The sequence below is a fragment of the Pleurodeles waltl genome, chromosome 4_2 (assembly GCF_031143425.1).
Source record: "Pleurodeles waltl isolate 20211129_DDA chromosome 4_2, aPleWal1.hap1.20221129, whole genome shotgun sequence".
Lineage (NCBI taxonomy): Eukaryota > Metazoa > Chordata > Amphibia > Caudata > Salamandridae > Pleurodeles > Pleurodeles waltl.
Window position 1 is genome coordinate 972,363,148 of NC_090443.1, and position 12,956 is coordinate 972,376,103.

Below are 12,956 nucleotides of genomic sequence, written 5' to 3' on the forward strand. Positions count from 1 at the left end.
TCCAATGAATATGGCATCTCATGAGGTTTTACCTTATTTATTGCATCTGGCAGAGTCAGGGTTGTCCTTGTGTCTGTGAAAATGCATCTAGCAGCAATTTCGAGACTTCTGAGATCTCCAAATACCACTGAATTAAAATTCCATTATAGGCTATGGAACTTACAATATGCCGGATGGGATATCCGTCACATTTGTGATGGAGTAACCCCTCTGCCAAACTCTAAATCAGGCCCATTGTATTCTCAGAGAGTGATAAAGAAATTTATGAAAGTATTGTTCAGAAAATTTCCTCCAGTTACAAAGCAAGCACCAGAATGGGAGTTGAATAATGCATTGACAGCTTTAATGAAAGTGCAGTGTGAGTCAATCCGTAAAGCAACATTAGAGCATTTGAGATGGAAAACTACTTTTCCGTTAACAATCACTTCTGCAAGGAGAGTTAGTGAGATGTGGCTCTATGTTGTAGGGAGCAAAGAGCCATATTTAACTGTTAAAATTAAGTCAGTGAAAATGATAACAAATCCAAAGTTTATTCCAAAGATACTGACTGTTTCATTTGAGGCAGAAGATTGCATTTCCAAAGCAGGTGAAAGAACATTGCATTCATTAAACATTAGGAGATGTCTAAAGCTTTATTTGCATACAACAAAGGAGATACATAAAACGGATCAACTCTTTGTAGCTTTTGGATTGGGAAACAAAGGGACAGCAGTGTCCAGGCAGGCTATTGATAGATGGATTACAGCATGTATTACTACAGCTCGAGATGTCACAAAAAGGCCATCTGCAGGAAGAGTTACAGCACATTCAACAAGAGCAATTGCGACTACAGCAGCTTTTTATGTAGAAACTTACCTGGAGGACATTTGTAAAGCTGCAATTTAGAAGACTACAGAATGCTTTTGCAAAGCATGATAGTATTGGCATGTATACAGACAAAGAGGCTGTGATTGGGAGAGCTGTTTCTCAAGAGTTTGTTTGTTTGAGGTAAGCATCATTCCTGCCTTCCACTTATTATGAGACTGTACTGCTTTGTTAGTCTGTATTCGGGCATGTGAATTTATGAAAGATCCAATGCTGGAATAGAAAATAACTCCAGTTCTCCAGCATTGGAATCATAGATTCACATGACGCCCGCTCACCTTCCATGGCAATGAGGCTTCTGAAGATAAAATATAGAAGTTTTGTGGTTTAGAGTATCTGACAGTTGGAAGGTTCAGTCGAGGGCACAGCTGGCTGTGGTGGCTTCTGATTGGTTGGAGTTTGGATTATATAATGATGTGGATAGGAAAGAAAAGGTTACATTGTTCAATGTTAATTCATGTATGTATGTGAATAAGCATATACCACTGTTTGTAAAGTTACCAGGGGTTCCCAGTCTGACAGGAATGATTCAGAATGGTAATGTATGAAAGATACTAATGCTGGAGAACTAGAACTACAGGTAAGTAACATATTTCCTTATCAGAGTGCTGCCTCTGCTGCCCAGCCCAAATGTTTAAGAACACATCTGCATGTGTAAGGAAGAGCTCAAGAGCATAAGAAATTACCTCTGTTTCATGTGGGTTTCCTGAGGCACTCTTCTTTATATGCATTTTCTCCTTGTTGGTCGCTGTGATCTGAAGTGGTATGGACCGTCCTGTAATTTTTCTCTTCCCATCTGCCTACCGCAACCTGACCTCAAAAGTTGCATCACAGATCCACTTTTGGAGCCTTTAGTGTACTGCTCCCTATTGCCTTACTCTCACCACTGGACTAGGCCATGTGTCTTTCTTTAAGGATGGAACCACTGATAATCCGTTGCGCCCTTTTGAATGTACCATCCAGCTCTGATAGCCTGCTACGCCTCTGGTAAGCTGAACTGCTCCTTTGCCAGAGCCTGACTTTGCTGCAGGTAAGGTGATACCTTCCTCTGCCTCCAAAAGGACATGACAGATTGAACAATGAACACTCTGAGCTTCTCACTGCCAGCCTGACACACAACTCTTGGACCACAATAGACCTTAGGAACATAATTCAGTGTAGGACAATTGTTGTGAAAATAATCCTATGGCACATTTAATCGCTCTTATAGGAAAAAGTTGGCGACTAAGGGGCATATTTATACTCCGTTTGCGCCGGAATTGCGTCGTTTTTTTTTACGCAATTCCAACGCAAAACTAACTCCATATTTATACTTTGGCGTTAGACGCGTCTAGCGCCAAAGTCCATGGAGTTTGCGTCATTTTTTAGCGTGGACACCTACTTTGCGTTAATGAGATGCAAGGTAGGCGTTCACGTCTAAAAAATTGACTCCGAGGCATGTGCGCCGTATTTACACTCCCGGGCAAAATTCACGCCCGGGAGTGGGCGGGTCAAAAAAAATGACGTACGGCCGCTTTTGCGCCGTTTTTTAGCGCCTGCAAAAGGCAGGCATTAAGGGACCTGTGGGCTCTGAAGGAGCCCAGAGGTGCCCTCCCATGCCCCCAGGGACACCCCCTGTCACCCTTGCCCACCCCAGGAGGACACCCAAGGCTGGAGGGACCCATCCCAGGGACATTAAGGTAAGTTCAGGTAAGTCATTTTTTGTGTGGCATAGGGGGGCCTGATTTGTGCCCCCCTACATGCCACTATGCCCAATGACCATGCCCAGGGGACAGTAGTCCCCTGGGCATGGCCATTGGGCAAGGGGGCATGACTCCTGTCTTTGCTAAGACAGGAGTCATTTCTATGGGGGTTGGGAGTCGAAAAAAATGGCGCAAATCGGGTTGAGGCGAAAAATTTGCCTCAACCTGACTTGCCCCATTTTTTGACGCCCAAGCCCCATATCCCCCTACGCCGGCGCTGCCTGGTGTACGTTGTTTTTTTCCACGCACACCAGGCAGCGCCGGCGGCTAACGCGGCTAACGTCATTGATTAAATACGGCGCCCGCATGGCGCTTCAGAATGGCGTTAGCCGGCGCTAATTTTTTTGACGCAAAACTGCGTTAGCGCAGTTTTGCGTCAAAAAGTATAAATATGGCCCTAAATGTCCTTGGCCGAGACAGGACATAGATCAATGGGAGCTGCCTTCTCGGGTGCTCATTCATTCATCTCTTCAACCAGAGCCCATCCTGTCAGCTTCTGTCTCCCGATTCTGATTGTTCCAGGATTTTCAAGGGAAGCCTTCGGTTGTAGTTTGAGATTCAGAATGCTATTGTCTATTCCATCAAATAATACATTTGGGTAGCGCAGGTTTTCTCAGCAAGGCGTCTGTTCATTTATCATTTGACAAATATCCGCAAACAAGAGTCAATAGAACTAGCTTCACTCTGGGGTTAGACTCCATGAATCCATCTGAAACTTTACAGCGAGAACCAATGTAGTTCTCCAGCATTGGATCATTTTTATAATCACATTATATTTGAATATTCCTTCACGCCAAGATGGGAGCCCTCTCAAAGAAACATAACATATCATTGAGCCGTGCCACAGTGCTATTTTCTTAACTCAGTGGAGATTCATTTCAGGTGTACTGTCCCTCTACTGACACAACCTCAGGTGCCAACTTATCCAGTTCTTTAAATCACCTGAAGTGTTAAGGTGCCCCTAAAAGAGCCCCTTGATTGTTTTGGCTATGTTTACAATAATTGTCAATTATAAGGAGAGCAGTGCATAAATCATGTTATACAGTAACAGAATTACTTTGGTAGTACAGTAAATTACAGGTCGAATCATAGGAAATACAACTGATCAAAAGTGGGGATTCAGGTATGCTGGGGTGCGTAGAATGATTGAGAGGAGGGGAGAACAGTATATACTTCTGGAAACTTTCACCATATTAGGTAAGACATTACTACTAATACAAAAATCCAAACTAAAACATTTAGAGGATTTCCAAGTATCACAGAGTCCTGCCACAAGTCCTATCCCACAACATTAGCAGGCAAGTTTATTTACAGAACTGTGCTGTTATTTTGCCCCTTGGAATGGATTTACGCATGTACTCACCTTCAGCCATCCAGAGTAAAAGAAGAACTGGAGCAGGGTAAAGATGGGCACGTACATGTCAATGTCATGTCCTTTGTAGCCTTGGCGTGGATCCAGGAACTGGCGCCCAATCAGACAGAACGCAAAGAAGGAATAGACAGCAATGGTGACGACCTGTGAGGAGTGATATGAGGTGAGTTATATACCCATTGTCACTGCTTGTAGGATCAGCCTCAGAGATGGCCACTAGTAAATTCACAGAACGTTGCTAATCAAAATGAAATAATATTGTCGCATAAGTTCACAGATCTAGGCAAGGGTAGCTCATATACTTCAAGTATCTCTATGTAAATAGCTGATTAAATGCAACATTCTTACTTTTAGGAGCTGCCAGTTCAGATTTTAGTCTAGGGAAAGGGAGATTTACTCTATCACGTTGTGGGGCATGTTAACAAGCCCCGTGGCGAAGGGTAGCGCAGCAAGTGACCTTGTTGCACTGCCCTGCGCCACAGGAGAAGGGCAGAAATGCACTGCATTTACAAGATACAGTGCATATCTGTCCTTTCCCCCTGTGCTGGCGCACAAATTGCTGCCTAGCACCAAAGCAGGCACCCTGGCACCACAGTGCAAGGGTGTCTGCATTTTTGGCAGGATTGTTTTTGTACAGGAAGGAACACCTTCCGTGACAAAGACAATCATGGGACGCATTTTCCTCTTTCTATGTGTGCTGCATAATGCAGCACATATAGAAAGAGGAAACACTGAGGAGAAATAAAGATATTTCTCCTTGTTGTGCCTGCTCTGGGAATGCGTACAGTTTGACAAATTCCCAGGTTTACAGAATCTTGTAAATCTTGGAATGCTTCAAAATGCATGGGGAAAACCAACGCATGGGGAAAACCCACTGCAACGCCCATGGAATGCCTCGTGACACAGTGTAAGGCAACGCAGCGACGTGCGCTGTGTTTCCATACACCATATCTACAAGGCCAGGAAAAGCCACGTAAACTGTCTTTACATGGCCTTGTGTAGGTATGGACATGCACTATGTGCCTCTGGTGCTTTACAAAAAGTGATGCATTGGCACCCTACGGGGCTCGTAATGCGCTGTATTTCAAATACTATGCACTATGGTGCATGGTAGGGAGCAATAGTGTCATTTTTTATGACACTTGGTGTACTCTGCAGGAGTAGCGCCAAAAGGTTGGCGCTACTCCTGCAAAGTACATAGGGGCCCATTGTAAATAATGGTGTGTCCCCTTTTAATACCTGCTCTATGAGATTCCACTGCACCATTTTTAGATGCTATTTTAAGCGCCTGCACAGAGCAGGCGTTAAAAGGGGGACATCATTATTTATAATGGGCCTCAATGTACTTTGCAGGATTGGCGCCAAAATTGTTGGCGCTAATCCTGCACAGTACAATAGCGTAATTATTTTTGATGCTATTGTCCCTAAGATGCGCCATGGTGCACTCTACGTTTAATACGGTGCAAACAGAGTGGCATTGGGGGGGTCGCAAGAAAAGTGACGCTGCATTTATTGCAGCACCACCTTTCTTAAATTTGGGCCTGTATATATCTATAATAATACATCTTGATGTCTGGCACCTGCTTCTGCCAGGATGTGTAAAGTGTAGCCAGAGCCACCAAATGATGTTCTATCCCACAGTAGTCGTGGCAGAAGGCACGGCACAGCCAGGCCGGTGCCACCCACTGCCTTTTCAGCCCATGGTGCTGAGGCACAAAGCTGCAGCACTGTTCTCAAAGTCTGCCCTCAATCACTTTAGTAATGTGGGAAGCAGGTGAGGCGTGTTGTGCTTGAAATGTTTCTCCTTCTTCTGAGAAGATGTAGAAATGGGCATCAGCCATATTGTTTATGACACTGTGAAAAGCAACTTCCAGAGCACAACACCCAACTACTGTGTCAACAAAGGGGAGACCAGCTCTTCAGTCCCCTCTCGTCTAAACATTATGGGGGTCATTTCGACCCTGGCGGACGGCGGTGAAGCGGCGGTAAGACCGCCAACAGGCAGGCGGTCTAAAAAATGAGATTTTGACCATGGCGGTTACCGCCATGGCCAACCGCCGCTTCACCGTTCCGCCCGCCAGGGCGGAGACGACCGCCGGGCTGGAGACCTGGGTCTCCAGCCCGGCGGTCGTCACTATACCGCCGGCGGTATCAAAACCCGCCTGACCCGGCTTACCGCCATGGATTTCATGCGGTTTGGGACCGCCATGAAATCCATGGCGGTAAGCTCTATCAGTGCCAGGGAATCCCTTCCCTGGCACTGATAGGGGTCACCCCCACCCTGACTCCCTCCCCTACCCCCCCCCACCCCTGCCACCCCCCAAAGGTGGCAGGACCCCCCTCCCCACCCCGATCCCCAACATTTCTACACACATACACACATACACGCACGCAGGCATACACACACTCATTCACATACACACAACACCCCCGCATTCATGCACGCACTCATTCACATACACACAACACCCCCGCATTCATGCACGCACTCACACGCCCCCTCAACATACACACACGCACACCCCCATGCATGCACACAACACACTACACCTCCCACCCCCCTTCCCTAACGGACGATCACCTTACCTGTTCCGGTGATCCTCCGGGAGGGAACGGGACCTATGGGGGCAGCTCTGCCGACACCACCGCGCCAACAGAACACCGCCACAGCGAATCACAGGACGTGATTCGCAGGGCGGTGTTCTGTTGGCGTGGCGGTGGAGGTGGAGCTACCTCCACTTCCCCGCCTGCCGCCAGTATGGCTGTTGGCGGCTCTCCGTCCGTAAAAGGACGGAGCGCTGCCAACGGTCATAATGGCCCGTGCGGAAGACTGCCAGCACTGGCGGTCTTCCGTACGGCGGTCCCTCGGCGGTCTTCGGAAAAGACCGCTGAGGTCGTAATGACCACCTATGTCCTGAAAAATAAAATGAACTGTTTATGCTAAATATTTTACTGCACTGCTGGGGCCACTACATGGGAGCAGGAATAAGGATTTTACCTAAATGTTCTAAAGCACAAAAGCAACTTTTCAGATTTACATTAAACTGTTGTACCTGCCAGTTTCCTGCAAACCTACAAGTGCATGCAAGAATACCATTATGGCGACAGCTAAGGGGACACGCGTCTCAACCAGGCTGAAACAGGCCTGGGGTTGCTTTTATTTCCGATCAGCGCGGGCAGGCAGTGTGTGCAGGCAACATGCGGAAGTTTGCTCCCTGCCTGTCGGGGAAGAGGGAGCAAAAAATGATGGCATGAAATGTGGGCATATCAATTACCAGTGGCTGAGACGAGCACAAGCATTGCAAGTATCACTCATTTGTTTTCCTAAACAGGAAAATATGCCACACTCCTTGTTCATAGAGAAATTTAACAGCAAGATATTTAGAAACATTTACATGTGCAAGGTAAACAAAAAGCCCTTGTTGCACTCCGCCATCTTGTGTCACTCCCTACCCTAAGGACACCCCTCTTCCTTGCCACCCCGTCTCTCCACCTGACCACAAGAACCCCCGTTGTAAACCTGAACAAAACAGTCCAGGTCCCAAAGTATCCAAACAGAATTAATATAAGCACATGTGCAGGGTTACTGTAGGACACTCCTGAGTTATAAAGTCCGTAATAAATCCAATATTCAGTGTTTGCATAACAACTTAATACTACTGTTATAGGTATCTACTTCTCAGTTCTGTTTGATGCATGTTAAGTTGCAGCGTCATTGGCTTATGCCGTGCACGGGAAGGGTTACCCCAACCAGGATGTCCCATAAGCACAGCAGACTGTGTCCTACAGTGGTCCAAGTGGATGATTGCTGCCCTTCTCACGTGTTGATATTAATTCTGCAACAAGAATCTTACTGATTGGTTTTTGTAAATGCACCTATCCATACTTTTGCTTATGTGTTGCCTCTATCTTATTAAAACGTTTTGGGTGGCTAACTTTATAGAGGTGGGCAGCAGGTATAGATACTTCTAAGGACTCACCGGTGGTGCGGTATATTGGTTCTCAGCTGCCATAGTTTTCTGTACAACTCACTCTCAGTTACCAAGGCGTTGGATCTACAAAGATGAGATGTTACAGTCCTGCACTTCCGTACCATGACAAGCGACTGGCCTATCCAGTGTCACCGTTTTATTAAATTGTGTGTTGCGGGAAGTGCCCCAAAATGGAGAATGTTGAGGTTTCTTGGGTGGTTTCTCAGCTTTAGGTTCTAGAAACAGAGATGGATGGAGGAAAGAGGAAGGCACGTACCTGTGTGTACACCAGTGGGATACTGATCCAGTCGTAATGGAACAGCATGCTACATTTTGCCCGATACTTATTCAGCTCCTGCCAGGGCCAAAAAAGAAAGGATGAGGAATTGAGGAGGAAATGCCATCAACGTGTGCATTAACTTGCAAGGCTATTCACTATACAGATGAAGACCATCAATGACTCTAATGTCCTAACACAGGGGCTCTGAACCTTTTAACTTCTGGGAACCCCCACACAATCATTATTGGAATCTGGGGATATCCACTGAATCATTATTGGAATCTGTGACCCCATACCGCCGAGTCATTATTTGAATTCTGAGACCCTGTCCTAAGCAATTTTGAGGATTTGAACAACAAAACAATACACAAAAATACAGAAACAAGCATTCATCAAGCAAATATAAAAAAACAAAATTTTAATTTTCATAGGAAGGTTGGAGTATTTCTAAATTCAATTGAGGCCACCCATCGTCCATATTATATTCTTTTTGATACTCTTGCACTGCTTGCACAAATCAATCTGGGGATACTAACTTACTGGCACATTTACCAAAAAGTCAAGCAGTGCAAGTCCCCTTGCTGTACTGTGTCGTGTCACGCGAAAGGACGTGAATGCAGGCGCGGCCCGTCCTTTAGGGCGGAGGGGCCACACCCCTCCCACATTTTGCACCACATGAAGAATGCCGGTCAGGCTGAACAAAGGTCAGCCTGACAGACACTCTTCATGTTCAAGTCAGGCAGCCAGGAGCAGATATGTGCGGTTTGCGCGGACTCCTGGCTGCCTGAGCTGAACTTTGCTGGGCTGAAGAGGTCACAGCTCCTTTGGGCGTGACCTCCTCGGCTCAGAAAAGGTGCCTCGAGGCCCTCTCCCGGGTGACGAGGGAAGCGTCACCCATTGACTTCGACCTGGGTGCTTCAGGTTTAAGCCCTGAAGCGCCCAGGACTAGTGTCAATCAGTGACACTTCGTCACAGAGTGGGGTGGGATCAGCAGTCTCACTGACCCCATCCCACTCTGTGACGAAGTTGGGACTGCTGCCTTCCCTCACACAGTGAGGGAAGGCAGCAGTCCCAACCCTCCTGGGACCTCTGAGGCTGAAGGCAAGTGTGTGTGCGATCTTTTTAAATGAATGTTTGATTCGTGCGTGTATGTTTGAATGTTGATGAGTGTTAAATGATGTGTGTGCATGTGTGTGTGAAAGAATGCCGGCCGCCACTGCGTGAATGCACTGTATCTAACACTATACGATGCATTCCTGCCTTTTCCCAGCACTGGCACACAGTGTTCTCCCTAGTGCCAAGGCAGGCACCCTTCCACCATGGAGCAAGAGTGCCTGCATTGTAAACAGGATTGTTTTTGTGCAGGAAGGTGTATCTTCCTGCACAAAAACAATCCCCTGAGGCAGTTTCCTTTTTCTATGTGTGCTGAAGAATGCAGCACACATAGAAAGAGACAAAAACGAGGACAAATAAGCATATTTCTTCTCGTTACACCTCACCTGGGGAGGGGTAGCAGTTTTGGTGCATTCCCAGATTTGCCACTTGTGGTAAATGTGGGGATGCTTCAAAATCCATGGCTGTTTTGTGGAAACATCCACATACCACTCATGGGACAGCTCACTGGGGCAGAGTAACACAACACAGTGATTTGCGCTGTGTTGCACTAGTCTGGATTTATCAAGAAACTTAGGGCCACGCAAGGTGGCTTGATAAATCGCACTTTAAGAATTCCATCGCTTTTGCACCCCATTGCGTGGTGCAAAAGCAAAGCAACCCTTTAAAAACTTTTTAGCCTCCAGTTTCAAATACCTTCATATTTACAGAACGTATTAAAATGTTCTGTGGTATATTTTGCTTATGTATATATACTTTACTAACCAGTTAATATTCTGTAATGTTCTAAGCAGTTGTGGACTCCTTGTGTAGCCTTCGCAGACCCCCAGGGGTCTCTGGACCACAGGTTAAGAACCACTGCCTTAACACATCCCAGTATGTCCACTTGACTGTACTCCATATCAAACTACTACCACTGTCTGCCTCTTTTTATGACGAAAAGGGACTGATTACTTAAACATATGAATGCTACTAGAAACTGAATGGGACTATTTACAACATTAAGGGGCACATTTAAAAGTCCTCCTTGCACCACAGTAGCATAATATATATATATATTTTTTACACTTTGTGGCCCAAAGAGGCCAAAATCCCTGTGCCATATTTACAAAGGGGTGCAATGCATGCATTGCACCACTTTGTAACCCTTTGTGCTACATTAAGCCTGCGCCAGGCATAATGAATGCAAAGGGGGCATTCCCCCGTTGGGGGTGGGGGGGCGAAAAAATGGCGCAAGGAAATCTAACAGATTTCCTTGTGTCATTTTTGTCCGGCACTTTTAGCGCCTGCTCATAGCAGGCAATAAAAAGGGGCACACCATTGTTTACAATGGGCCCCTATGTACTCTGTAGGAGTAGAGCCAACATTTTGGCACTACTCCTGCAGAATACATCAATAGCGTCATAAAAAATGATACTATTGCCCCTAACCTGCGCCATGGAGTGCTGTATTTTAAATATGGCTCACACATGGTGGCGGTAGAGGGCGGTAGAGGGCGGTAGAGGGCGGTAAGGGTGCAAGAAAAGTGGTGCTGCACTGTGTGCTGTGCCACTTTTCTTAAATATGCCCCTAAATCCTCAAACATTGAAAAAGAAAGTTCCAAAAAATAACCATTAACAGTGCTCTAAAATCCAAACCTTACCTTTATATCAGGTTCAGTATGGCAGGTGAAATAGCAGTGTATGTTCAAAAAAACAAAAAGTAGAAGGCGTGAGGTGGGTAAGTGCAGAAGCACATATAAAGATTTCTGTCAGGGTCAGACAGTGTGCTTCCCAATACCAAATGCCAGGCGACCACCATGTTGAAGTTCTGTACTATGTACTGCCTGGAGGTATTAGTGGAAGATATGTAGACTATATCATTCAGTAAAATGCATAAACCAATAGAGGACCAGGTTAGCAAAGGTAGGGAGGTTGTAAGTGGGCCAGACATGCCTAGGTGACCATGTCCTGATTTTGTTGCATCGCTGAAAGATGTGTTCATCACCGGGAAACAGAGGAGAGGAGAGCTTGGACTACAATCTCATGAAGCCTCGGGATCTAACATAGAAGACGGTTTCTTCAGAAATCAGAAAGGACACAAGTGTAGCTCACATATGGGGGCATATTTATACTCCGTTTGCGCCGGAATTGCGTCATTTTTTTGGACGCAATTTCAACGCAAAACTAACTCCATATTTATACTTTGGCGTTAGACGCGTCTAGCGCCAAAGTCCATGGAGTTTGCGTCATTTTTTAGCGTGGACACCTACTTTGCGTTAATTATATGCAAGGTAGGCGTTCCCGTCTAAAAAATCGACTCCGAGGCATGTGTGTCGGATTTATACTCCCGGGCAAAATTCACGCTCGGGAGTGGGCGGGTAAAAAAAAATGACGTACGGCCGCTTTTGCGCCGTTTTTTAGCGCCTGCAAAAGACAGGCGTTAAGGGACCTGTGGACTCTGAAGGAGCCCAGAGGTGCCCTCCCATGCCCCCAGGGACACCCCCTGTCACCCTTGCCCACCCCAGGAGGACACCCAAGGCTGGAGGGACCCATCCCAGGGACATTAAGGTAAGTTCAGGTAAGTGTTTTTTTTTTTTTTTGTGGCATAGGGGGGCCTGATTTGTGCCCCCCTACATGCCACTATGCCCAATGACCATGCCCAGGGGACAGAAGTCCCCTGGGCATGGCCATTGGGCAAGGGGGCATGACTCCTGTCTTTGCTAAGACAGGAGTCATTTCTATGGGGGTTGGGAGTGAAAAAAAATGGTGCAAATCGGGTTGAGGCGAAAAATTTGCCTCAACCTGACTTGCCCCATTTCTTGCCGCCCAAGCCCCATATCCCCCTACGCCGGCGCTGCCTGGTGTACGTCGTTTTTTTCCACGCACACCAGGCAGCGCCGGCGGCTAACGCCGGCTAACGTCATTGATTAAATACGGCGCCTGCATGGCGCTTCAGAATGGCGTTAGCCGGCGCTAATTTTTTTGGCGCAAAACTGCGTTAGCGCAGTTTTGCGTCAAAAAGTATAAATATGGCCCATGGAGTGCTTGATTTAAAAAAAAGAAAAAGTAGAGGTGCTCCAAGCATTTCTTAGATGGCCATACCCATGACCAACACAGACACTGCTTGCTGTCTGCTTGGCCATCCCCCAAAGCCAAATCGCTCCCAGCACCTTCCGTGGCACAGGTTATAGGGGCCTCTCCCCTAAAAAATGTGAAGAATGTGGTCAATAGTGCATTTTACAGCACAATTTTTTATTACATTTGCCCATCACACACCTAGACTATGGGAACAATGAATGTCCATGAAAAGTGTGACATTCAGTGTGACTGGGCTGTTTTGGTACTTGTGTGCACTGAATATCATCTGGACTGTACAGTTCCAAATTACAGACAATACTGGTTGACCCGATGTGACAAGGAAGCAGTGGGCTAAATGGAAGCAAAGACAAGCATTTGCAATGCAATGGGTCTCGTGTTTGCTTGAGTTAGAGCTATCAGCGTTGTAAATTCCTAACTGGACTTTTTTTTGCCATGTAAATTGAAAATGAAAAGTAAAACAGTTGACATAAGCGAGCGAATCAAAGCACCACGGCCGCTATGGGCATGAGAATACAGGAGACACACAAAAGGAAA

The 12,956-nt window shown here is 46.4% G+C and overlaps 1 protein-coding gene across 1 annotated transcript in view; it reads right to left on the reverse strand.

Annotated features, from left to right (window-relative positions):
- BEST4 (bestrophin 4) overlaps positions 1-12,956 on the reverse strand; it is a 171,898-nt gene that overhangs the window by 90,057 nt on the left and 68,885 nt on the right. The window contains exons 6-7 of the mRNA XM_069232809.1: positions 8,227-8,304; positions 3,970-4,122 (exon numbers count right to left, since the gene is read on the reverse strand). Coding sequence (XP_069088910.1) covers positions 3,970-4,122; positions 8,227-8,304 — 231 coding nt within the window. The remainder of the gene's footprint in view (positions 1-3,969; positions 4,123-8,226; positions 8,305-12,956) is intronic.